The 27,314-nt window shown below is 40.3% G+C and overlaps 1 protein-coding gene and 1 long non-coding RNA gene across 4 annotated transcripts in view; one reads left to right on the top strand and one right to left on the bottom strand.

Annotated features, from left to right (window-relative positions):
* LOC105483672 (netrin 4) overlaps nucleotides 1–27,314 on the top strand; it is a 121,813-nt gene that overhangs the window by 74,046 nt on the left and 20,453 nt on the right. For all 3 annotated transcript variants that reach the window (XM_011744644.2, XM_011744642.3, XM_011744643.3), the window contains exons 6-7: nucleotides 22,690–22,903; nucleotides 23,595–23,710. In XM_011744644.2, coding sequence (XP_011742946.1) covers nucleotides 22,690–22,903; nucleotides 23,595–23,710 — 330 coding nt within the window. The remainder of the gene's footprint in view (nucleotides 1–22,689; nucleotides 22,904–23,594; nucleotides 23,711–27,314) is intronic.
* Nucleotides 1–27,314, bottom strand: part of LOC105483671 (uncharacterized) — a 154,995-nt gene that overhangs the window by 2,269 nt on the left and 125,412 nt on the right. The window lies entirely within an intron of this gene.

Genomic DNA, 27,314 nt, shown 5'->3' on the forward strand with positions numbered 1-27,314 from the left:
CATTCTTATTCAGTGCTACTATGTGCTAGGTGTGCTAGTTCCTGGGAATTATAACTATAAGCAAAAGAGACACAGTCTTTTGACACAGTTAACAAAGTCTAGTGAGTTATCTATAATGTATATATACACATAGGTGTAATAGGCAACTAGCGGTATACACACACACACTTGTACACAGATGTATGATAAATATCGTGTTACAGAGTGTGGAGGGGAGCACATCAGAGGGGCAGTTAGCAAGAGTGGTGTGTTCTGAGTTTTGAGAACCTGAGACCTGAAGTTTAATGGAAATTAACAAAGCACGAGTAGAGAGATTCCCAGCAGAGAGAAAAATCAACAGGATTTGCCAAAAAAGAACAGAAGGGAGAAAGAATAGAGCATATTCTGACCACTGAAGAAAGATCAGAATGTTTCTGTGGCACAGCATTTTCCAGGAAAGAGCGAGGAGGTAGCTAAAGCAGCGTGAGGATGAGGGAAGTAGAGCAGGTAAGTGGCTGGCTGAAAGTCTCTGCATCTTAGACATCTCAGTCAGGGAGCAAGAATCACTCTGGAGTTGAACTACCAACAAGTAGTTGATCATCAGTCCATGTGCGTCATCTACTATAATTGCCTGGTTGATATTTATAGATATAGCCAAGTATATTTATAGGTAATACCCAAGTACCAGAAGACCAAAGGCTCCAAAGTCATTTCAAGGAAAACTCCATCAAGAACACATTAAGATATTCTTTAAAAAAAAAAAAAAAAAAAATGCCCTGAAACTTAATAAGGTAATTGTAACATATTTGTCTGTAATTCTAACATAATTGTAACAAGTTTCTGATCCCCTTATGTTGTTATGGATTCACCTACATCTGTCTACTGAAAAACTTGAAGCTAAAAACCACTACTACTAAGTCATGTTAGTAATCATTCCTAGTTAACAAATACCTGGATGGTACTTAATGCACCAAGTAGGAAAACTATGAAAATAACCAATACCGGCCAGGTGCGGTGGCTCACGTCTGTAATCCCAGCACTTTGGGAGGCCAAGGTGGTCGGATAATGAGGTCAGGAGATCAAGACCATCCTGGCTAACACGGTGAAACCGTCTCTACTAAAAATACAAAAAATTAGCCGGGCGAGGTGGCGGCGCCTGTAGTCTCAGCTACTCGAGAGGCTGAGGCAGGAGAATGGCGTCAACCCGGAAGGCGAAGCTTGCAGTGAACCAAGATCACGCTACCGCCCTCCAGCCTGAGTGACAGAGCGAGACTCTGTCTCAAAAAAAAAAAAATAATAATAATAATAAAAGCAAATAACCAATACCAATTTAGTTCTTTTAGTATAATGTATAGGAGGTTGGTGGGTTCTTAGGGAAGATCTTATTTCTTTCTTTCCCTCTCCAGACAGCTCCTTGATCCCTGGGTAGGCTTCCCTAGGAAAGCCTATCTCCATTCACTTTATGACTATTCCAGGATACATTTGGGGCAGAGATGCCTGTGTCTGCTTCCCTAGTTTAGGTTTCCTTACTGGCACCTGCTTCCAGAATATTACTCTGGTTCTTCTCTTCTCTTTTTCTGAGCCTGCAGTAGATCCCAACATTTATTAGCATATCCAGTTCTTCTCTCTACCTACATACTTTCCGTAATTTGTTGTTTGATTGGCAGTAGGTTTGAGAGCATTTTCATTACTCTTTAGTAATATTTTCATATCATTAATTCCCTCCTTAGTAGATGTATCCCTATGTCACCTCTTTGTCACTGCTTCAGTTATCACTGATAATAAAGCTTATGACAAATGAGTTAACATACTTAACATTTATTAAGTACCTATAATTACCAGATTTCATGTGAGGTCTGATAGCGATATTCTCATAGCTAGATGTTTTTCTCCCATTATTTCCCACTTTACTTTTATGAGGAAGGTAGTATCAAGAAAACAAGGTGATATTTTAAAAATTTAAACTATTTCAGTATGTGGTTCCATCAACAACATGTACAATGTTATTCAAAATAACAATTGTATTATATTTATTTTACTGTGCTTACCAAGGCAGAAAAGCAACCTGCTACTCAGTGTGTGGTCTGCAGACCAGCCGCACTGGCATCATCTGGTTGCTGATTAGCAATGCAGAACCTCTGATCCCACCTCAGAGCTTTGAATCGTATTAAAGGTTCAGAGTAGCCAGGCACGATGACGCACAGCTGACATCCCAGCTACTCAGGAGGCTGAGGAGGGAGAATCGCTTGAGCCTCAAAAATTCGAGGCTGCAGTGAGTTAGGATCACGCCACTGCACTCCAGCCTGGGCAGCAGAGAAATACCCCTTAAAAAAAATTTTCGTTTTAAGGTTGAGAGTGCTATTGAACACTTTTCAACAAGGGTTCTATGCACTTAATCTACAGTTAAACTTTTCAGAATTAGCCAGAACAGCCTAGTTAACCAAACATCCAAATTAACGAAGGTTTACATCTCTATTTGTGTGCATATAGACTTAGAATATTTTAGAATAAATTTTATAGAGGTTTACTGAGAAAAAATGGAAATCTGAATAAATATGTTTCTGTGGTACAGCATTTTCCAGAGTTTGATCTGCAGAGCTCTAATTCCATGAAATGTTAATAGAAATTATGTGAGGGGAAATTTTGCTATGGCCCTCAAATTTAGGAAATAAATTAATCAAAGGTTTCTTCACTGCAGGATGTCTGAGAGCCTAATATGCTAATATTTATTATAAACCTGTTTTGGAGTTTTGAGTTCTCTTCAATTTAACTACAGAATGCTTTTCTTTCAAAGCATCTTTTGGGACCCGTGTTCTATGGCACACACTGGAAAGTGTCGTTATTTTATACCGACCATATCTGTGTGAAGACTTTACTTGGGAAGACACATGCTAGATTTTTTTTCTATATATTTGTTCCCCATTTCCAAGTGTTAGAGGCTACAAATGCATATCAAGGAAATAATGAGCCTTACATTTCTATCAGTGAAATAATCATAAACGTAGTGTTAACTAGGCTTGGGCAATCTAGTCTATTGGACTGCCAGCAATGAACATAAGACAGCCGTTCTCTCCTTCTCTCTCTTCTTTCCTAGTTTTCATCTTCTCAAAAGTTAGAACTGGGTCAGGTGTGGTGGCTCACACCTGTAATCCCAGCACTTTGGGAGGCCAAAGCAGGTGGATCACCTGAGGTCAGGAGTTCAAGACCAGCCTGGCCAACATGTTTGTAAACTACTAAAGTCTCTACTAAAAATACAAAATTAGCCAGGCATGGTGGCAGGCACCTGTAATCCCAGCTGCTCGGGAGGCTGAGGCAGGAGAATCGCTTGAACCTGGAAGGTGGAGATTGCAATGAGCTGAGACTGAGCCATTGCACTCCAGCCCGGGAGCCTCCAGAGCAAGACTTTCTCAAAAAAAAAAAAAAAACCAAGAAACGAACCATTGAAAACCTGAAGCAACAGCTGAGATAAATTTACTAGAAGCACACAAGTTGTAGCTCAGTTTAGTTCAGAAAATATTTATTGAGTGTTTCCCCTGTGCCAAGCACTGTGGTAAACACTAAGTCTGTGAAAATGAAAAGATCTTCCCTAAGAGATGTTACGTTCTAGATGGAGAGAAATGTATAATAACAATCATTTCAGTACTCGGTGGTGGTGATGATGATGACAATATCATAGTAATAGCTGACGTATATTGAGTGCATACTATTTTCTGTTCACTATTCAAAGGACTGTGTATGTTTTCACATTTTTAACTTTCACAAAATCACTTCGATGTAGGTAACATTATTACCATCCACTTTACAAGAGGAAAGTACAATGAAAAAGATACAGCAAGTGCCTTAGGGAGACTGTGGGGGTGAGTGAGGAAAATTTAGGGAAGACTTCTTTGAAAATATCCCTCCCTACTTCTTAGATGGCTATTTCTGTTTTTTCCTGTAAAATTGCTGAAACACAGTTTGTCCTGCTTTCTTTTTTTTTTTTTCTTTTGAGACGGAGTCTCTCCCTGTCACCCAGGCTGGAGTGCAATGGCTCACTACAACCTCCGCCTCCCAGGTTCAAATGATTCTCCTGCCTCAGTCTCACGAGCAGCTGGGATTACAGGCACTCGTCACCACACCCAACTAATTTTTGTATTTTTAGTAGAGATGGGGTTTTCCTATGTTGGCCAGGCTGGTCTCCTGACCTCAAGTGATCCACCCGCTTCGGCCTCCCAAAGTGCTGGGATTTCATGTGTGAGCCACCAGGCCCAGCCAGTTTTCCAGCTTTCTAATCTCAGTCGTTTTTAATGAGTTGATCTAGAAAATGAAACAAATTGATAATGTTTTTCCTCACAGCATCTACCTTACATGTAATAAAATACTTACCTGGGCGTGTTGATTCATTGAACAAATATTGATAGCATTAATCTTGGGGTTTTGTTTGCAGTTAGGTAGCTAGCTTCCTGCCAGGTAAGCCAAGGACTTACTGGTTCCATGAATGTTCTAGGAGACTTTTTCCTCCCACTCTCCTGAGAAGCACCATGCTAAATGCTATGGTTCTTAAGTGCACATTTTTACTTAATGGTTATAAATTCGTCAACCCTGAAGAAATAAGGCCCTGAACCAAATCTTCTAGCCAATAGATTTATTTCTTGTGAGCAATTAAATCATCCCTGTTCTCACTTCCTCTTTATTTCAACCTTAATCAGAGTCTACTGTTGGACCCAGCACAATCAACTACACATTTCCATGCCAAGAAATCACTTCTGAGGATTCCAGGGATGTTGTTTGTTTTTTTAAGACTAGTGGAGATCATTGAAACTGAATTTATTTCTACAGCTTTGGAAAAAAAAAAAAAAATTTTAAGGACAGTGCATTTAAGGTCTGTAAACACAAGGGAAAACATGAATCTCTCCAGCTGAACCTAGGGCTGGGAACAGAAATGGAGGCTCAAACTGACTTGTTGCTGAGGCACAGAAAGAAAAAGGGGAATGTAATTCTCACTGTGTACTGAGGTACTTTGAGGAATCTCATCTCTCTGTTCTAAAAGAGGACAGTCTCTTTTAGAGTAACTCACTTGAAACCTCTAAAGTCACCTATGTGACTTTGGTAATCTATAACACAGGTAGATTTTTCTATGGCAGGCATATTTAAAAAATGTGAGAGCAGGCGTGGTGCCTTACGCCTGTAATCCCAGCACTTTGGGAGGCTGAGGCGGGCGGATCACCTGAGGTCAGGAGTTCAAAACTAGCCTGGCCAACACGGTGAAACACCATCAAAATACAAAAAGTAGCTGGGCTTGGTGGAGGGTGTCTGTAGTCCCAGCTATTTGGTAGGCTGAGGCAGGAGAATGACTTGAACCTGGGAGGCAGAGGTTGCAGTAAACCAAGATTGCACCACTACACTCCAACCTGGGCAACGGGGGGGGGGGTGGGTAGAGAGAGAGAGAGAGAGGGAGAGAGAGAGAGAGAGAGAGGAAAAGAAAAGAAAAAAGAAAGAAGGAAGGAAGGAGGGAGGGAGGAAGGAAGGAAGGAAGGAAGGAAGGAAGGAAGGAAGGAAGGAAGGAAGGAAGGAAGGAAGGAAGGAAGGAAAGAAAGAGAAGGAAGGAAAGAAAACCTTCCTAGACAGTGGTGTATCCTGGCTTTTGCGGCAGGGCTCGTGATGGGAGGGAACCCTGACCTGATTCACACCATTAGGCAATTTCTGTGGTTGAAACATTCTCACCATGGCCAGTTTCAAACTCTCAGGTCATTTTTCATCAGGAAGTCAGACTCAGACTCTGAGTCAAAAGTAAAATGGTTTGGACAAGGCCTTGCCTCCACTTTCACAGCCCCACTTCTCTCACCTCAAGCTGTTCTCTCTAGTCATTGGTTCCCAAACCTGGCTGTGTGTCACAATCACTAGGGAGCACTTACTGAAAATATGCAATCTTAGAGTCCTGCCCAGAATACACTGAATCAGAATCTCCAACAGGGCATCCGGACAGAAATCTGCATCCCTTTTAAAAGCATCGTTGGTGATTCTGGTCTTTTGGTCTCCTGGCCAGCATTTGAAAACCACTGCTTATAGCAGTCTTGTCTCTAGCATAAGCTCTCTTAAAAAAAAAATTAATTAGCTGAGCATGATGGTATGCACTTGTAGTCCCAGCAACTCAGGAGGCTGAGGCAAGAGGATCACTTGTGCCCAGGAGTTTGGGGCTGCAGTGAGCCATGATCATGCCGCTGTACTACACAGCCTGGGCAACAGAGTGAGACCCTAAGTAAAAAAAAAAAAAAAAAAAAAAAAAAAAAAAAAAAAAAAATTCCTCCTTTTAGAAGAACACACCGTTTGAAACAGGTGTTTAAAGAAATGCCTGTAGAACAGAATTATTTTTAGGAAATAAACAGTTAATTCCTTTACAATAAATTTATTGACTTTTATGCCAAGACACATATTTTTAACTATTACATAGTCTTTCTCCATATTAAAAGAAAAATCAGAAAATGGAAAAGAAAGCAGAATTCATTCTCTGTCAAAGTAAACAACCTCTTGAAAGATTGACATGCCCTTCCTTCTTCCCTGATGGGCCAAAATAAATGTAGTCAATTGCCTTTTAGCACAGAATGAATAAAAATAAACTTGGTCTCTCTGCCCTAAAACCCAAACCAAGCATTTACCAAGATAGCATCTGGTTACATGGCTACCTACCCAAATGAACCAGCCATCTTTGTAAAAAAAGGGTTATATCATCCAGATCTTTTTTTTTTTTTTTTTCCTTCTTTCTAACTTAGGTGAAAACTCCTCAACTGATGGAAATGCAGGTGCTTTGGGTGGGTGACTCTCTTGCCTCAGTCTCTATTGCCATTCTTCATACTCTACTCAAACAGTTCCTTCTTGTGATGTTCTCAGGAAGTCTCTGCATTTCTGTTTGCAAAGATCTCTGTTGAACAGTTATTTCATTTTACCTCTTGTATAGTGATGCTTTCATTTCAGTCTATCTTTCAAGTACAATTTTTACAGTAATTAAATCCAGAATACCTTACCACAATTACACATGTAAGACCACATAAGCACCTTTCATTTGTTTATTCTCATGCCTGTAAACCAGTCCATTCCTTCCCAAAGGTCACTGAGATCTCTTCAAATAGTAACTTGTGGGCTTTTTCTTTCAAATTGTAGGTTTGGCAAAGTCACACAAGTTCATTTTATACCATATAAGCAACATAGACATCCTTGTTTTATATTGAAACAACTGTGAATGATTCCAGCATAGAATGAATATGAAGTAACTGTTTGTGGAAATCACACTTTAAATAGAATAGTAACTTGGCAGTAATAGTTGGGAAACTTTAATCTCAGCTCTTTTCTTTTTTTTTAATCCATAAAGTAAAAGCAGAGGGTTAAGAAGTAAGAGAAATAGAGAAAATAGATATGTCATAACATAATAATCATACTAAGGCAATCCTTTAAAAAGATTAAATAATGCATATTAAAATTCACCAAAAAAGGAGAAGCTACGATTTTTTTTTTTTTTTTTGAGGCAGACTCTCACTCTATTGCCCAGGCTGGAGTGCAGTGGCATGAACATGGTTCATTGCAGCCTCAAACTCCTGGGCTCAAGCAATTCTCCCGCCTCAGCCTTCTGAGTAGCTGGGACTACAGGCATGTGCCATTATGCCCAGCTCATTTTTTAATTTTTTATTTTTAGTATAGACATGGTCTTACTGTGTTGCCCAGGCTGGTCTTGAACTCCTGAGCTCAAGTGATCCTCCCACCTTGGCCTCCTAAAGTGCTGGGATCACAGGCTGGAGCCACTACACCCAGCCAAAACTTTACAAATTTATGAATCATAAAAATCAGTCATGTTTGGGAAGAGAAGTGGACGAGGTCATGAAATTCCCTAAAATGTCTTCCAAGCAGAAAGTGGAATTCAGTAATTCACTGAATAAATAAATAGTATACCATTCTCTTTTGATGAGGATATGTAATAATCAAGCAAACAATTAGAAAATATGTAAATCTTCAGAAAGTCTGGACATAATTAGAAGGAGCATAAAGAAGAGAAGGAGCATTTGGTGAATGGCTGTCATGGATCAGAGAGCGTGCTAGGTAATTTAGCAATCCTTATGTGCTAGGTAGCATATTTTCTATTTTACAAATGAAGACACCGAGACTTAAATTGATTACAGTTGTCCCTATTCCTCCACCGGCAGTATCCTCAAGGGATTGGTTCCAGGATCCCTGAGGATACCAAAATTCATGGAGTCTCAAGTCCCTTATACGAAATGGCTTAGTATTTTCATATAACATATGCACACCCCCCTATATACTGTAAATCATCTCTAGGTTACTTATAATACCCAATACAATGTAAATGCTGTGTACATAGTTGTTATACTGTAGTGTTTAGTTGTATTGTTGTATTGCTGTTTTTATTGGGTTTCTTCTTAAATATTTTTGATCCACAGTGGGTTGATTCTATGGATGCTGAATCCACAGATGTGGAGGGATGATTGTACATAATTTGCCCATGTTCACATAGCTGGTCAGTGCCAAGGCTGGGATTTGAACCCAGGTTGGTCTGACTGGAAAGATCCAATGACCTACAAAGATCCAAAGAATTCTATTACACACTGTGACCCAGTTAACGAAAATAGAATCAAAACCCAAAGGAAGAAATAATAAGATATGTATTTTAAAGGCAAAAATAATTTTTAAAGAACCTAGTTTTTTTTTTTTTAAAGTAAACGTCTTTAGTTTTGTAAGGGTCTGCTTACTGATAAATAACCATCTAGCATTTGAATCTAAAGAACTGAATTCATCCTAAAGAATCTTAGCACAGGAAAGATGGAAATGACTGGAGAATATTCCAGATAGGCCAACAAAACCATCGAGAAAAGAGATACTAATGAATAAGTGTGAAAGATGATAAATATTGTCAGATTAACCAGGAAATTTCTCAAGGATACTGCAGCAACTTTCTATAAATACTCAAAAGGTGTAAGGGGGAAGTAGAGGTGTGGCAACAAATAATTTGCTTTCCTAGAAGAGTTCCAGTTAGATGTAATTGGGTGAAAGGAATTTCAGATTCATTCATATGAAAGAAATTTTGCTGCCAGTGAAAAGTACTTATGGGTGGAGAATGTCTCCTATCAAGTTAGAAAAAATAACTTTTTTTTTGGAGACAGGGTTTTTGCTCTGTCGCCCAGGCTGAATGGAGTGCAATGGCATGATCACAGCTCACTGCAGCCTTGACCTCTCGGGTTTAAATAATCCTCCCATCTCAGCCTCTCGAGTAGTTGGGACTACATGCCCATGCCACCACACTCAGCTAATTTTATTTTTTTATTTTTCGTAGAGACGGGCTCTTGCTGTGTTGCCCAGGGTAGTCTTGAACTCCTGGGCTCAATTGATCCTCCGGCCTCAACCTCCCAAAGTACTGAGATTACAGGTGTGAGCCACCGTGCCTGGAAAGAACTTTTCTTAAAAAACATAAATAATAAAGCCGGACAGACTGAAGCATTAAATGTAGGATATAGCCTTGCTCTGGAAAGGTGCAGAATAATCTGCTTTGTTTTGACCAGTTGAGTCTACCATAGATTTGTAGGGGTGGTTTTCTGTTTCTAGTATTCAGTTGCAATCCTGTGGTGTTAAGATACTATTAATAGAAACCTATAAAGAGTAGTATGGACCTTCTAGGAGGTTCATCAAAACATAAAATCATTTCATGGTTGTTGCTTATTAAGAGGCACATTCATTTACTGATGCAACAAAGATGAGTGAGTTGCTAAAATGGGTCAGGCATTATCCTAGGTTTGCGGGATACAGCAATAAAAAGATGTGGTTCCCATCCTCTGGCCCTTCACAATGTACTATAGTGACAGCAATGAAGTGAGAAATCAGAACAAGATTATTGGAGGCCAAAAGATCATCAATTATTAAGAAAGATTTCTTAAATGACACAAATCATTCAATTTAAAAAACTCAACCTAGATTTATTCAGTGCCTCTCATGTGGCAGGCCTATTCTAGTCACTGTCTATGCAACAAAATAGTCTCTCTCCCCATGGAAATAGACTCTAAATAAATTTACCCAAGTAAATATGTAATTAAAAGCTATAATAAGTAGTATGAAGAAAAAGGGGAGCATGACAGATTACGGCAGGATGAATCGCATCAGTTCAAAGGTGAGCTTGAAGATAGACACAGCCAATAGGGTTTATTTCTCCAAAGGAAAAAGGAGCTAGGGATAACTCCAATTCCTGGCTAGGTGGCTGAATAGACTGGAAATACAGGAGGCTGAACAGGTGGAAAAATAAGGAAAGAAGGAAGGAAGGAAGGAAGGAAGGAAGGAAGGAAGGAAGGAAGGAAGGAAGGAAGGAAGGAAGGAGGGAGGGAGGGAGGGAGGGAGGGAGGGAGGGAGGGAGGGAGGGAGGGAGGGAAGGGGAGGGAGGGGAGGGAGGGGAGGGGAGGGAAGGAGGAGCAGCAGGGAAGAAAAAAGAAAAGAGGAAGGGAAGCAGGGAGTGAGAGAATGGTGTACCCAAGTTTTCCCATGATAAAATTTGTCTGTATATGCAAAAGTGTTTTCTTCAGTTTTAATTGAAATAGCAAATCAAGAATATAAAATTGGCTTTTTAGCTGCGTAAGATCTCTTAGATATACCCAGGAATAAATAGTAACTGGCCCAGCTACAACTAGAAACAGGAAAGGAATGATACAGAAATTAAATAGGGACGCTGAGCAGCAGTCACATAGTAAAGCATTAAAAATAAAGGCTATGGCTGGATGCCTGTAATCCCAGCATTTTGGGAGGCTGAGGCGGGCAGATCACTTGAGGTTAGGAGTTCAAGACCAGCCTGGCCAACATGGTGAAACCTTGTCTCTACTAAAAATACAAAAATTAGCCAGGCGTGGTGGCACACACCTGTAACCCCAGCTACTCAGGAGGCTGAGGCAGGAGAATTGCTTGAACCCAGGAGGCGGAGGTTGCAGTGACCTGAGATCATGCCATTGCACTCCAGCCTGGGCGACAGAGCAAGACTTTGTCTCAAAATAAAATAAAATAAAGGCTATGACTTTTGTATTTATTTGCATTATGTATTTAAATGTGTGTAGAAGACAGGAAGCATACTTAAATACTGTACATTTATTTTTTAAAGCTTTTGAGGCAGATCTCATGCATCCTACCCCTGTTTTGGGTAGGATGTACAAAAACTCAGGAGACACTGAACTTCAGTAAATGAAAGGCAAATCATAATTCAGGTTGTTTTCTTATTAGACTGATTCAAGCTTTTTTTTTTTTTTTTTTTTGAGACAGAATCTCACTCTGTTGCCCAGGTTAGTGTGCAGTGGTATCATCTCAGCTCACTGCAACCTCCACCTCCCGGGTTCAAACGATTCTTGTGTCTCATCCTCCCGAGTGGCTGGGATTACAGGTTTGCACCACCACGCCCAGCTAATTTTTGTATTTTGAGTTTCACCATGATGACCAGACTGGTCTTGAACTCCTAGCCTCAAGTGATCTGCCTGCCTTGTCCTCCCAAAGTGCTGGGATTACAGGCGAGCCATCAGGCCTGGCCATAATTTTATTTGAAATTAAATATACCTTGAATATTGTGGAACTAGCTACCATTGAACATAATGTATATAACATTGCACGGACCAACAGAAAAATGTTCCCTAGGATAGTAAAGGGGTACCATATGGCCTTTCACAGAGTAAAGCACATTTACAACTTTTTCTTATTTTTTTATAGCTTTTCATCCACTAGCAAAAATAGTTGATAGCAGAAGGAAAGAAGAAAACAGTGCCAAAAAGAAAAATAATATAAAAGATCTCATTGTATCTACTATTTAACTTCACACTTAATTTATATATAACAGTTCAAATTGTGTCCTTTCCTCTTTAAAGCTGTGTCTCGAAATCATCTCCCTTAAGTTCCCCTTGCTCTAAGAATTCAGCAGGCAGCTGGGCAGCTTTTGGAATGACTTTGCTATTAAAAATCCCCCTCAGAAATTCTGTAGGGCCTTGGCCTTTTCAGGAGAAAACAATGTTGGGAGCCTGGAGGCGCTGCCGAGGGAGTGGCCGCCGGGGTCGTGGTGAAAGATCTTGACAAGCAGCTTCTTTCCCAGCTGAGGGCCTTGAACTTTGAGTTCTGTTTTTAGAAAAGCTAAATCAGGAGCAAATACTTTTAGGGTATTTTTCTCCCAGTGTAGCTTTTACTAACAAAATAACAAAAGTCGGAGCCATCAGGTAATATTAAAGGAGGCCAGTTTCAAAGGGGTAAGATGCTGAGTTCCATTGGTGGTTTCAACAGCAAGCTTGAGATCACAGATCACTCCCTCAGTGGAAGGCAGGCAGACTCCCAGAGTTCTAGCGGAAGGTGGGAATAAAGATAAACTGGCAGCAATTACCTCCTTTGACTCCACCATCGAAGGCTATAGCAATCCCTTCAGAATAAAGGGAGCCATAATGGTTCCATTATGTTCCTGTTTTGTGCTTGTGTTTGTATACTTTTTATATTCATGCAGGTTGACCGCTGTGACTCTTGTCCTACATGATATTTCTGGGCAGCAGGACCATAGATCATACTCTTCTTTTTTTCAACATACTCTGATCCACAAAATGAGAGTAACAGGTTAACTTTTTTATTTTTTATTTATTTATTTATTTTTTGAGACAGGGTCTCGCTCTATCACCCAGGCTGGAGTGCAGTGGCACGATCTCAGCTCACTGCCGCCTCCGCTTCCCAGATTCAAGCGATTCTCCTGCCTCAGCCTCCTGAGTATTTGGGATTCCAGAGACACACCACTATACCCAGCTAATTTTTGTATTTTTAGTAGAGACGGACTTTCGCCATGTTGCCCAGGCTGGTCTCGAACTCCTGACCTTAAGAGGTCTGCCTGCCTCGCCCTCCTCCCAAAGTGCTGTGATTACAGGCATGAGCTTCTGCACCTGGCCAATAGGTTAAATTTTTTTGTCCAAGGAAAGGAACATATAACAAGAGAGTAACTTAATTCCATAGAACTTAGAGTAGTCAAGAAAGCAGCGTTCCTCTCTGATACAAAGGCACGGAGGCTATTTTGAAAGCCAGTCAAATCATTCGTTTCCTTTTAAAAAAACCATATCTGCAATGAGGCAGTTCATTGCTCCTGTATTCTCATGCACCCTGAACTACCTTGGGTATAATGCTTACTGCCCTGTTGTTATCTATACTTCTCTCACTCCAGAGATATGACTTTTTGTACTCATCTTTGTATCTTCGGCCCCTAGCATAGTTCATGTTAACCTTAAAGTTCGATAACCCTTTGGTAAAGTTGCGAGTGAATGAATGAATGGGTAGTGAACATTTTTATACAAATATGTTTCATCTAGATAATAATATCCTTTTTTTTTTTTTTTTTTTTTAGCATTTGGTGCCACTAGATGCCTGATACATTTCTAAGTATTTACATACATGATCTCAATCCTCACAAAACATCCCTGTGGCTTCCTTCATTAATGAGAAAACTGACAGCTGAAGAAGTTAATTTCACAAGGTCTTATAAATAATAAGCCTTATCACTGGAATCTAGTTCTGGTTAGGATCTAGTCAGTTAGTCTGATTCCCAAGCTTGTGCTCTTACCAACTTTATTATATTGTCTCTATTTTATTTTCTGTCTTCTAAGAAATCTTACAGCAAATTTTCAAACAACTGTATTTATTGTCAGCCTTTGTGATTGATACAAATATTAGTTTTAGAGCCTTGTGCATGCACAAGATATTTGAAAATGTGTCCATCTATCGTTTCATTAACAGGTGTGTTTCCTGCTAGAAAGTCCTACACAGCAGCATTGCATCCTCTTCTATAAATGCTCCAGGGGCCCTGCTTCACTTTCAGATGTATTGCTGCAAACATGTAACTATAGATAAAATTTCTATCACATTCAGCAATTATCTAAATTCATTACTTGAAGGGAATCTGTTGTGAAATCTTTTGTAAAGTACTCATTTACTCTACCTTATCTGTTTCAAAACTTTTGCACTGTTACCATAGATTTTCTTCCAGTAGAACACTTGAGTAAAGAAGGTACCAGCCAGGTGCAGTAGCTCACGCCTGTAATCCCAGCACTTTGGGAGGCTGAGGCGAGTGGATCACCGGAGGTCAGGAGTTTGAGACCAGCCTGGCCAGCATGGTAAAACTCCATGTCTACTAAAAATACAAAAATTAGCTGGGTGTGGTGGCAGATGCCTGTAATCCCAGCTACTCGGGAGGCTGAGGCAGGAAAATCACTTGAACCCAGGAGGCGAAGGTTGCAGTGAGCCGAGATCACACCATTGCACTCCAGCCTGGGCAACAAGAGTGAAACTCTGTCTCAAAAAAAAAAAAAAAAAGTACTATTCAAAGCAAGTCTCATGCATTATTGATGAACTCTTGTGAAAATATCTGGAAATTAAATTGACATTTTTAATAATTTTGTTTTGCCACCATGGTTGTGGGTGAGAGCAGGTTAGGGGAGATGTTTTAGGGGGAAAATGATGACTCCAATGATGAATGATCTACCACCTAGGCCACACAGCTTCTAAATACACCTGGTTACCACTCAATGTAGTATTTTGGCTCTTAAGGACAGTTCACCACAGCTGTGAACACTAAAAATTATAATGAAAAGAATAATTAATGTCAGCATAATAGTATATGATGATGGTTCAACTGGTCTAACAAGAAGACAGGATGGGCATGGTGGCTCACGCCTGTAATCCCAACACTTTGGGAGGCTGAGGCAGATGGATCACTTGAGGTCAGGAGGTCAAGACCAGCCTGGCCAACTGGCAAAACCCTGTCTCTACTAAAAATACCACAATTAGCCAGGCGTGGTGGCACACGTCTGTAATCCCAGCTACTCAGGAGGCTGAGTCACGAAAATAGCTTGAACCTGTGAGGCGGAGGTTGTAGTGAGCCAAGATTACGCCACTGCACTCTACCCTGAGCGACAGAGCAAGACTCTGTCTCAAAAAACAAACAAACAACACCACCAAAAAAAAAGAGACAAAGCTGAAGTTAAGAACTTATGTCACTCTGGGTCGTAACTTTGACATTTATTGTGAAAAAGTAAGTTCTTGGCTTGCATTTTAGAATAAACAATTAGTAAGAAATATATGTTGGGGAATCAGAACTGAACCAGAACATGAAGAGATCCTTTCTCCTTCCAAACAAGAAGAAAATATGTTTGCATTTTGGAAGAAAATAAGAAATGTAGATTGTATGTGTCAGATATTGACTGCTATCAAGCTTCAGAAGGTAAGTATGCAAGGCAGACCTCGGTGTGGGTCTTGAAAAAGTATGCCATGGAAGATGTCAGGGCCTTCTGCCTGGAGCTAGTTCTGCATAGTTTCCAAATGGTATCTTTATCTTGTAATTATGTGAGAAGTCACACTGACAGAAATCTACTAGCACATACAACAGAAACACATTCTTCTCTGGCCATTCCTGAAATGAGTATAGCTTTAAAAATATATGGTAGAAGGGACAGGTCAGCTCCTGAAAATGCTTGCATTTTCTATTAGAGGAAGAGATAGAAGTGGTGGACTACCATATATTACCATAGAAGGGGTTCTTATAATATCTTTCTTCTGGCTAAATCTCTCCTATCTGCTTTAAGAACCAAACTGACTTAACTGAGTCATATAGTAACTGTAGGTTTCATCATCTCAAAATTATACAATTTTCATACTAGAGTATGTGAATTCATTTTAAGTAATGTCTATGCAGTTTTGAATATAGCATTTTGATATATTCATATTGCATATTATACAATCCACATGAATTATTTCTTAATTAGAAACAAACCATAAATCAATAGTGCTTTGATACTTTAAGAGAAAAATGCCTAAATGTTCTCATAATAAAAACCAAGTGAAGAAAAAAATTAGGAAATTTAATGTAGAGACAGTGATTACCATAACTGTATGACTATAAAGATGTTCTCCTTAGAACCTCAATGTTTTAGAGGCAAAATCTTTACTTTCCTCGGTATTACGATTTTTAAAAATCTTGGAATAATTCTTCTAAATTTGGGATCTCTTCAAGGACCGAGACTATTTTATTCAAGTTAGATCCCTGGCACTTTGCACAGTACTTAGCACATAGCGGGTGCCCATTAAATGTTTGCTGAGTAAGTGAATGGGTAAATAAATGCTGCCTTAAATACACACGTTAGCCTTTCAAACAATGTCTCCTATGCTGTTTTCCTCCATTGTCCTTTGTAAGTAGTGCTTACATCATGGCGTTTTAATTCAGTTCAAGGGTCATTTTTGAGCAGCTGTAATCTACCATTTGCTAATGTGTTACTAAGTGCTAGTGATATACATTATCTCTGGTTTAGTCCTCAAGAAAACCTGGTAAAATAGAAATGTGGGGCTCAGAAAGGTAAAACAAATTTCAGCTAGGAGTTAAACTCAAGTCTGCCTCCACTAAGCACTGCAGGGGATAGATGAGTAAGGCCCATGCTCAACTTCAAAGAGCTTACAGACTGGTGTGATAGACAAAGAAAGCCCCCAGTTGTCTAATGCAAAGAAGAATGCAATCAGAGCTATAAGAAGAAGTGTTTCTTTAAAGCACAGGAGGGTTACAAAGAAAGGGTAAATCATACTCAACTGCATTGGAATAAGGAATGACTTCTAAAAGAAGGTGGACCTGTCCCTTAGATGGGCAAGTGTAGTGACTGCCGTGGCTTCACCTTTGGTGAGATGGGAGGGGGTGGCAGAGGGAAGGGTGCTGAACCCCACTTTTCTTTTCTGAATATCATTGTATGTCAAAAGTTCTGTCTTTAACGGGGAAGATACCAACAGAGCTCCTACCTTGAGCACGCTAACCACCCCAAATGGTTGAATTGCGGCAACCCTTAAGGGTGACATTTGATATAAGTTTTGAAGGACATGTAGAATTTTGAAAGATTGTTATGGGAAGAAAGATTTCAATATTGAAATTAATAAAGGAAAAGAAACAAGAAAGATGGAGGGTGTGTCTAGAAATTGTCCCAATTAATTAGAACAAGGGCTATATGCAAGAGAATAATGAGAGGAAGGACTGGAAAAGTAGGCTAGGGCTCTGCTACGAAAGACCTTACATGTTTGGCTAAGGGGTGACCACATTTTGAAAACTACAAATGCTTCATAAACATTAGAATTATTATTACTAACATTTGTTGGTTGAGTGAGCCAATCAATGAATGAGATTCTAATAAATGAATGAATATGAGATTCTTCCCAAGAAGATAATTCATAACTTTTGCAGAATAAGCAATATTTCATGCTCTATTGTAGTGGTTCTCAATGAAAGATAGCTTATGGGGAGGGATGGTGGGGGGAGGTTGCACAGATGTTAGAAATTGCAAACCTCACACATTCATACTGGTTTGAGAACTATGGCTCTAATGATTATTGGTTAAAGAGATGAAAGAGAGATATAAACAGTAGGACAGTACACCATTGGGGCCTGTATTTCTCCAGCTTCTGTTCTCACAAAAGTCACCAATGACCTCCTGATTGACAGGCCTATTGTCCATCGTATGTGACTTGAGCATTCTGCATTGTTCGACACTGTTAACTGCTTGAAACTTTCTCATCCTTTGGCTTCTTTTTTTTTTTTCTCCTCCTTCTCTACCTTCTCCTTAATAATCTTTTTGCAAGTTATTGCTCCTCCAACTGCCAGTACCTATGGATGTTTCCACCATGTTCTATCCTTGATCATCTTCTCACTCTACACACCGTCCCTGGGAAGTTTCATCTAGCCCTCCTAATTTCAACTGCCATTGGGTGACAACTCTCAAAACTTTATTTGTGACCCCAACTTTTCTCCTAAGTGTCAGAATATTTCCAGGATATATTTAAGATAGCCTTTAAGCATCTCAAGCTTAATGTGTTTGATCCTAAACTCATTCTTTTTCCGTTCCTTCCCTATCTCCACCCTCAACATGGATCTATCTGCCCCAACTTTCTCCAGTCCTCTCTTCTAGATCTTTGTGAATAATGTCACTAATCATTCAGTTTCATGAACTAGGCACCTGAAAATCTTCCCCAACTTCTATTTGTCCCTCAACAACTCTTTCTTCCTCTTCCAGATGGTCTCCAAACCCTATCTATTCTAACTTTAAAAAATAAGTTTTTTGTATCCAAACTTACCTCCCATTCCCACACCTACTGTCTTAGTCATTTCCTTGCTGTCTTTCTTTTCTTTGATTATGCTGCCACCAGCCTCTCCCCACTCTAGTCTATACAATGCCTCCAAAGTGTCTGTCAAAATGCAATTTTAACCATGTCATAATTCTGCTTTACAACTTCTTATGATTCATTATGCCCATAGGACAAAATTCAACCTCCAAAGCTAGGCATTTCCACAACCTGGGATCCTATCACTATCCAACCTGACTCTACAGCTTTTCTTCTGCCTCATCTCCTTCAACTGCTTTCCACTCAGTGTCCACTCAGGCACACTAAATTTCTCACATTCCCCACATGGGCCGCGCCCTTTCACATAGGATTCCCACAGCCTGGAATGTCCTCCAGGTCAATTCCACAAACGCTGATTAGGGCATCTATGATGTACTAGACACTGTTCTGGGGCGCCAAAAATAAAAATAAGAAGATAAAGATCCTCTGTCCATGAATTCAGACTCTAGTAGTACGGATGACAAGCATATCAACAAATAATTTTTTTAAGAAGCTGTTTTGTGGCTGAGCGTGGTGGCTCATGTCTGTAATTCCAGCACTTTGGGAGGCTGACTCAGGCAGATCACTTGACGTCAGGAGTTTGAGACCGGCCTGGCCAACATGGTGAAACTCCATCTCTACTAAAAATACAAAAAATAGCCAGGTGTGGTGGCGGGCACCTATAATCCCAGCTATAATCCCAGCTACTTGGGCGGCTGAGGCAGGAGAATAGATTGAACCCGGGAGACGGAGGTTGCAGTGAGCCGAGATTACACCAGTGCACTACATCCTGGGCAATAAAGCAAGACTCCATCACAAAAAAAAAGAGAAGAGGCTGTTCACTAAATTATTTTTACATGGAATGTCTCAAACAGATTTAAGGCTGCAAACTTGTTAAATTTTATAATCGTTTGCTTTTCAAAGTGAAGCTCAGAAATACTTAAAAATAACTGTAACATTCACATTAGGAAAGATGATGTTTATTCTAGTTGTATTTTTATGGTGAAATAAAATCCTTTTCCAATGGAAAAAATAATAATAATGATGCACTGTGATAGGCACAAAATAGAAATATATGCAAAGAGGCAGCATAGAGGAGAGAGTACCTAACTGTCTGGAGGGAGTGGGACAAGAAAGCCTGTCAGAATCTAGATGGACAAGGTGGGGAAAGGCCACACAGGCTTGGCCAAGGGCCAGGGGCACTGAGGCATCAGAGAGCGTAGCATTTCCAGGATGCAGTAAGAGCTCCCACACAATGCAGAAACGTAAAATGCAGTGGGGGTGAACGGTACACCCAAAATACCTAAAGCAGTCAACTGTATGGTATGTGTTTCTTACCACAATTTATTTATGAAAAATTTATTTTAAAAAGATGCACTGGGGAAAGTGTCTAAAGATTGAGCTGGAATCAGCATTTGCCTTCCTTGCCCTCCTTTTCTTTTCTTTCTTTTTTTTTCTTTTTTTTTTTGTTTGGTTTTGTTTTTTTTTTGGAGACAGAGTCTCACTCTGTCACCCAGGCTGGAGGGCAGTGGTGCAATCTCAGCTCACTGCAACCTGGGCCTCCCAGGTTCAAGCGATTCTCCTGCCTCAGCCTCCCGAGTAGCTGGGACTACAGGCGTGCACCATCACGTCTGGCTAATTTTTGTATTTTAGTAGAAATGAGGTTTCACCATGCTGGCCAGGCCGGTCTCGATCTCCTGACCTCAAGTGATCCACCCGCCTTGGCCTCCCAACATGCAGGGATTACAGGTGTGAGCCACCACACCCAGCCCCTTGCCCTCCTCTTCAACTTGCAGACTCCTATTCATCTTTTACGATCTGGCTCAGATCGCTAAATGACCCCTCCTTTGTGGATCCCACCTGATTCCCTCAGCCTGTGTTGCCTTCACCTTTCCTCTGTGTTCCCACGGTGCTTTATGTATACCTCTGTTACAGCACATCACATGGATGCAAATCTTTTATTTACTTCTCTGTTTCCCTCACAAGACTGTAAGTTCCCTGAGGACTGGCACCATTTCTCAGATAGACATAGATCCTATATCTCTATAAGAATTATCTGACGGGCACAGTGGCTCGCACCTGTAATCCCAGCACTTTGGGAGGCCAAGGCAAGAGGATCACTTGAGCCCGGGAGTTCAAGACTGCCTGAGCAACATAGTGAGACCCTGTCTCTACAAAAAAAAAAAAAAAAAAATTAAAAACTAGCCAGGTGTGGTGGCACGTGCCCATAGTCCCAGCTACTTGAGAGGCTGAGGTGGGAGGATCTCTTGAGCCTGGGAGGTCGAGGCTGCAGTGAGCAGTGACGTGCCATTGCACTTCAGCCTGAGTGACAGAGTGAAAGAAAAAAAAAAAGAATTATCTATTGGATTAATTTACTATTAATTAATAGTAATTTATTACTATTCTCTAAAGAAAAAAAGAATTATCTATTGGATTAATTAATTTACTATTAATCATGTACCAGACATCATTAACTGCTTTGGATGCATAATCTCTTTTTATCCTTACCACTACATGAGGATAGGTCCCATTTTTAGTTTCATTACAGATAAGGGAACTGAGGTGAGAGCCTAGGTATCTTGCTCAAAGTCATACAGTTAGTCAGTAGTGGAGATTTGAAGCCAAACTGATATTTTAAAGGAAACATAATCAATAAAAGAAGTTTCCAAGGGGAAACATGAGAGAACAGGGTTGAGAATATTTGTTGAGAAGGTGCAGCAGGAAGAACTGGCCTCTTCAGTGCGTGACTGCATGAACTCTCCGTGAGATGTAGATACCACAATAAGGCAAGCAAGATTCAGGAAAGTTATATTTCTCGCCTGAGGTCACAGAGGCTCTGGGACGCAGAGCCATCAGTCAAGGTTTCTCCCAGTGTTTCTCACTTGATTCTCAGAGAAAGCAGTGGGAAGATGAAAAAGATTTTGAAATGGAGAAAAGATTTTCCAGAGGACCCTACCAGCGAATTAGAATCACACTAAGTGGGTAGGTTGATTGAGATGCCTAGGGAATTTCTGAGACAGCCACTGTAAGAAATATATATTTTTTTAATCCAGGTAAAATTGAATAAATAGAGTTGATGGGCCAGGCACAGTGGCTCACACCCGTAATCAATGCCAGCACTTTGGGAGGTCGAGGTGGGCAGATCGCTTGAGTCCAGGAGTTTGAGACCAACCTGGACATGGTGAAACCCCATCCCTACAAAAAATACAAAAATTAGCTGGGCATAGTGGCATGTACCTGTAGTCCCAGCTCTCTGGGAGGCTGAAGCAGGAGGATTGCTTGAACCCAGGAAGTTGAGGCTACAGTGAGTGGAGATAGCACCACTGCATTCCAGCCTGGAACAAGAAAAGACCCTGTCTCAAAAAAGCAAAAATAGAGTCGGTGAGCATTGGTTTGGAGATAAAACTGAAGTTAGGGCTCATGAATTTGTGATAAGCCCAAAAAGCACATTTCACACATACATATATGTGAAAAAAGTGTGTCTGTATGTCTGTATACAAACACACACACACACACACACACACACACACGGTCAACTATTTTTGCCATCCCAAGAACAAAGAAATGACTGCAGGTTGTCAAACTGAGCAATAAGCAATTCTGGGAGTAGGGAGAGGGCTAAGGAGAAGGACTTTTGATTAGTATTAAGGACTTGTGGCCGGGCACAGTGTCTCACACCTGTAGCCCAGTACTTGGGAGGCCAAGGTGAGAGGATTGTTTGAGGCCAGGAGTTTGAGACCAGCCTGGGCAACATAGCAAGACCTTGCCTCTACAAAAAAAAAAAAAAATTTTTTAATTAGCCGGGCATGATGGTGCCAGCTTGTAGTCCCACCTACTCGGGAGACTAAGGCAGGAGGATCGCTTGAGCTCAGGAGGTTGAGGCTGCAGTGAGCCATGGGGATACCACTGCACTCTGGACTTGGTGATAGAGTGAGACCCTCTCTCAAAAAAAAAAAGAAAGAAAAGCTCCTCAAAAGAGCTGCTGTTCGCATGCTCGAATTCCTCTATTCCCATTCTCCCCTGAATCCTCTTCCACTGGGTTCCATCTCACTGTGTATTACACTGAAACTCCTCCTGTGAAGAACAGCAGCAGCCTTCATGCCGTTCAATGCAATACTCCATCACATGCCCCATCTTCTTTGACCTTTCAACGTCTGCCATAGCCGATGCAGCCCTCCTTCTTGAAACCTTCTTTGTTTGGCTTCCAGAACACTATATTCTCGCGATGTTTTTTCCTTTCTTACTGAATCCTTCCACTCTGCCTCTTTGCTGGTTCGTCCTCATCACCCCAACCAAAGGGCATTCATATTTCATGCCTTCCATATTAGGATAAATTATGTGTTTATTTTTGCAGCAGACATGCTTTTCTGATTATATCTCGCTTATCTGTCATTTAATTAGCTTTCATTCTCTGAGCATACACTCACTGGCTAAAGGAGGAGTCTCAGAAATATGCTGTGTGGTAAAGGGAAGCCACTTGGGGATGGTCAAGCCTAATGTTCACACAGGTGATCTACAGTCACTCATGGTCCTTGCGTGTCCTCTCTGTCCTCTCTATTGTAGCATGTTCCTGCCATCCAGTAGGATCAGCTGTCCTTCCTGCCAACTCAGTGACCTTCTGCGACCCCAGCAATGGTGACTGCCCCTGCAAGCCTGGGGTGGCAGGGCGACATTGTGACAGGTGCATGGTGGGATACTGGGGCTTCGGAGACTATGGCTGTCGACCATGTGACTGTGCGGGGAGCTGCGACCCTATCACTGGAGACTGCAGCAGCAGGTGAATGTGCATGGCTCTTGCTCTCAGCTGCATGTATTTCAGACTCTTTTGAAAACCTATAGTGATTGGAAAATCTTGCATTCTGTTAATGAAGCAAAAATATATTTGCACATCCCTTTTACAGAATTTTTGTCAGACCAGGCACAGTGGCTCACACCTATAATCCCAACACTTTGGGAGGTTGAGGCAGGTGGATCACTTGAAGTCAGGAGTTCGAGATCAGCCTGCCCAACATGATGAAACCCCATCTCTACTAAAAAAAAAAAAAAAAAAAAAAAAAAGATTAGCTGGGCATGGTAGTAGGTGCCAGTAATCCCAGCTATTCAGGAGGCTGAGGCAGGAGAATCGCTTGAACCCGGGAGGCAGAGTTTGCAGTGAGCCAAGATTGCACCATTGCACTACAGCCTGGGCAACAAGAGTAAAACTCTGTTTTAAAACAAAACAAAACAAAACCAAGAATTTTTGTCAAATTACAAACTCAAGTAATTTGTTCTTGCAAGATTCTAGAGATCATCTAGTTCATTTTGCGGAATAAATTATTTGTCTTCACAATAGTTCCTTATTGTGGAATATTTCTGGAAAAAGGAAAAATGGGAAGGTAGAAGATAAGGTTTAAATCTCTATAGATTCATTTCTATACAAGTTCTAAAAAATTCCTCAATATGTTCTTTATCATTTTCTATTTTGTTAGCAACACAGACATAGACTGGTATCACGAAGTTCCTGACTTCCGTCCCGTGCACAATAAGAGCGAACCAGCCTGGGAGTGGGAGGATGCACAAGGGTTTTCTGCGCTTCTGCACTCAGGTGAGATGGATGTAACCAGGCGTCGTATTTTCAGGTCTGGTCTTGTGTAACAGTGATATGTGACAAACTGGGGTCCAGCTTTTGGATCCTATGAGGGGAACGCTTTAGTTCTGGGGTTTAATGGTGTAATAAAATAGTGACCCCCATAAGCATGAAACTGTGAAATATAGCTAAGGGGTATTTTAACACATTTCTGTTTGTTTTCTGATGATTAGAGTGATATATGTAGTTGGTATAGAAAATTTGGAAAATGTAAAACATCATAGTAAAAAAAAAAAAAGGTCACCAAAAATTTCATTATTCCACTGTTAATACTTTAGTATGTTTTTCTCACTCTAAAACACAGTTAAGAGCCTATTGAGTGGGGTGAGTATAATCCCAGCATTTTGGGAGGCCAAGGCAGAAGGATTGCTTAAGCCTGAGAGTTCAAGACCATCCTGGGGAACATAGCAAGAGTTATCTCTACAAAAATGAAAAGCCCAGTGTGTTGGCACACACCTGTAGTCCCAGCTACTTGAGAGGCTAAGGTGGGAGGATCACTTGAGCCGTCAAGGCTGCAGTGAGCTGTGATCATGCCACTGCACTGCAGCCTGGGTGACAGAGCAAGACCTTGTTTCAAAAAAGAAAAAAAGAAAAGTGCCTACTGAATACATTAGGTTTGGAAATGTACAGATCCGTTGAAAGGAAAAATATTCTTAGAAACCTAGCTTAACTTAATAGGTACAAAGCAAAAGCCAGATGTGAACTCCTTATATTTATAGCTTTTTTACAATTAGAAAGCAAAAGTAATTTTACAAACTAAATATAAGCCAAATAATGAAGCCAAAAAATTCAAATTAATGACATTAACTGAATATGAAAAATGATGTGTACCAAAGCCAAAACACTGCTCACTACATAAATAAAGCTCTTTGAGTTTACTCAATATGGGCTCCTATTTCTTCTGACTCAATTTCCCTATGATATTGTTCTGTTTCTTCTTTTAAAGGGCATGCCGTGATGGTGGTATGAATTCTCAGTTTCTGTGTTCATCTTGCCCCTATTCTTTTCTTGTAGAAAAGCAAGTTATTGTATTTAGTGCTGACTTGTTCCTTAACACGAACTCAAATGTGGGCATGAAATCTTGTGTCAACACTTGGATATAAAGTGCTCAGCAAATGCTCCAAATTAAACTCACAGCAAGTTAAATATATTTTATTATGAAACATTACAAATAGTAAAAATGTTATGCAATGAGCACCCATACACACACCTTCAAAGGGTTAGCAAATCACACACTTTGCCATAATTGCTTCATGTTCTCATTTAAGTTATAAAATGTTACAGATGCTTTTGAAGTCCCTGATGTACCCAGACACAAGCCCAGTTGCCTCCCTTTGTCCACAGAATAACCATAATGGTGGACTTGGTGTTGATCATCCACTTTCACGTTTTTACTATTTTATTACTTATATATATATTGAGTATTTCAGAATTCCATGCACATCATGATATCTTCTCTACTCTTTTAAAATGTTTTTGGTAGCCAGGCTTGGTGGTGTGCACCTGTAGTACCAGCTACTCAGGAAGCTAAAGCAGGAGGATCACTTGAGCCCAGAAGTCTGAGGCTGTAATGCACCATAATAGCACCTGTAAATAGCCGCAGAACTCCAGGGCAGCATAGCAAGAGGCCATCTCTGAAATGTAAATAAGCAAAACATTTTTTACCTGTTTATGTAGTGTTTTGAGGTTTATCCATCTCAAAAAAAATTCATATAAAAGCGGTTATATGAATATACCATTTTTATTCTCTCATTTGTTTGCCATTTAGGATATCTCCAATTTCTAATTTTCCACCATTATAAATAACACTGCCCTGAATGTTCTCTTGTAGGTGACTTTGTGCGCTTGAGAAGGTGTGTCACCAGGCCAGGTGCTGGCAAACCGCAGCCCTCAGGCCAAGTCAGCCACCTGCTTTTCTATAGCTTGCGGGCTGCTGCCCTAAGAATGGTTTTCACAGTTTTAAATGTTCACAGTTTAAACGGTTATAGAAGTACCTGTCTTTATTCTTGGCCATTCAGGTTTCCTTTTCCGTGAATTTCCTATCTGTAATTTTCTTACTAATTTGTAGTAGTTCTTTATAAATTTATTCATTCCTCCAACAGATACTTCTTAAGTACCTCTGTCATGTGGCAGTACTGTAAATAAAGTAAGTGAACAAAACAGATTAAATCCCTGCCTCTGTGTCTCCTACCTTCTAGTGAAGGAAAACAGCTAATAAACAAATAAAATATTTAGTATAATAAATGTTTAGTATAATAGAAAAATAATGCAGGGACAGGGGATAAGATATATTTTAGAGGAACATACTTTTAAATAAGGTGGTCAGGGTAAGCCCTATGAACGTGACATTTGAGGGGGAAAAAAAATCTAAAGGAGGTAAGAAAGATAGCTATACAGGTGGCAGAGGAAAGGGAGTTTAGGCAGAAGATATAGCAAGTCTTTAAAGCCCTGAGGAGGAGTTCAGGAAACAGCAAGGCCAGTGTGGCTGGAGCAGAGTAAGCTGGGAAGACACGTGGAAGAGGAAATGTAACGAGGCTGCAGAGGCCACTGTGAGGACCTTGGCTTTCACCTGGTCCTCATTTCACCTGGATAGAAGCCATTGGAGCATTTCAAGCAGAGGTGTGGCATTTAGAGTAACACCAGTCAGCATGGTTGTGTGTTCTCCCTAGTCACATTCAGCGTTGTGGATGTAGGCATACACAAAGAGATGGCTTTAAGCTGGGTTGAGGTTTTTCCAAGCGAGAATGAAGCAAGAGGGCAATAACTGCTCGTGGAATTTAAACTGGGTAAACAGGGATATGAGGGTGAAATGAGGTAGGATCAAGGATTATAGGGTTTAAAAGGATGGTTGAAGTTGGAAGCAAGCTAGGATAGGATGTAGAGGTCAAAGAATGGGATGCTTGAAATTGAGATTGGAAGAGTAGCAGTTATTGATAATGGCGATGTCTAAGATGTGGTCATGGGAATGAGTGGCTGAGGCCATTATTTGTAATGCTACCTTATCATATATCAAGTGTCTATATATGAATGGATCTGTATCTTGTCTTTCTATCATGTTTCATGAGCCAACACCACAATATATTATTGTAGTTTTATAATGAGTCCTGATATCTGATATGGCAAGTCCCTTCATTACATTGTTCTTTCTTAAAATTATCTTAGCTATCAGTTCTTTGCCTTTTGTGTGAATTTTAGATTAAGTTTATTAAATCCCACAAAAGCCTCTGTTGGGATTTTTATTGCAATTGCATTGACTTTATAGATCATTTTGAAAAAAGTGATAGCTTTGTAATATTGAGTAGTCCCAGACGTGAAGATACCATTCTATATATTAAGGTCCTCTTTAAGGCCTTTCAATAGCATTTGTCACTTTTCTCCAAAATGGTTTGACCTGTCTTTGATTAGATTTACTCCTAGATACCTTTAGATTTTATTGCTATTGGGAAAGTGTTCTTTACCTGAATTTTTAAAATGATATAAAGGAGTACTCTTTGTGTGTGTGTGTGTGTGTGTGTGTGTGTGTGTGTGTGTGTTTTGAGCTTGTATCCAGCGACTTTGCTGA

This window comes from Macaca nemestrina, chromosome 10 (assembly GCF_043159975.1).
Source record: "Macaca nemestrina isolate mMacNem1 chromosome 10, mMacNem.hap1, whole genome shotgun sequence".
Lineage (NCBI taxonomy): Eukaryota > Metazoa > Chordata > Mammalia > Primates > Cercopithecidae > Macaca > Macaca nemestrina.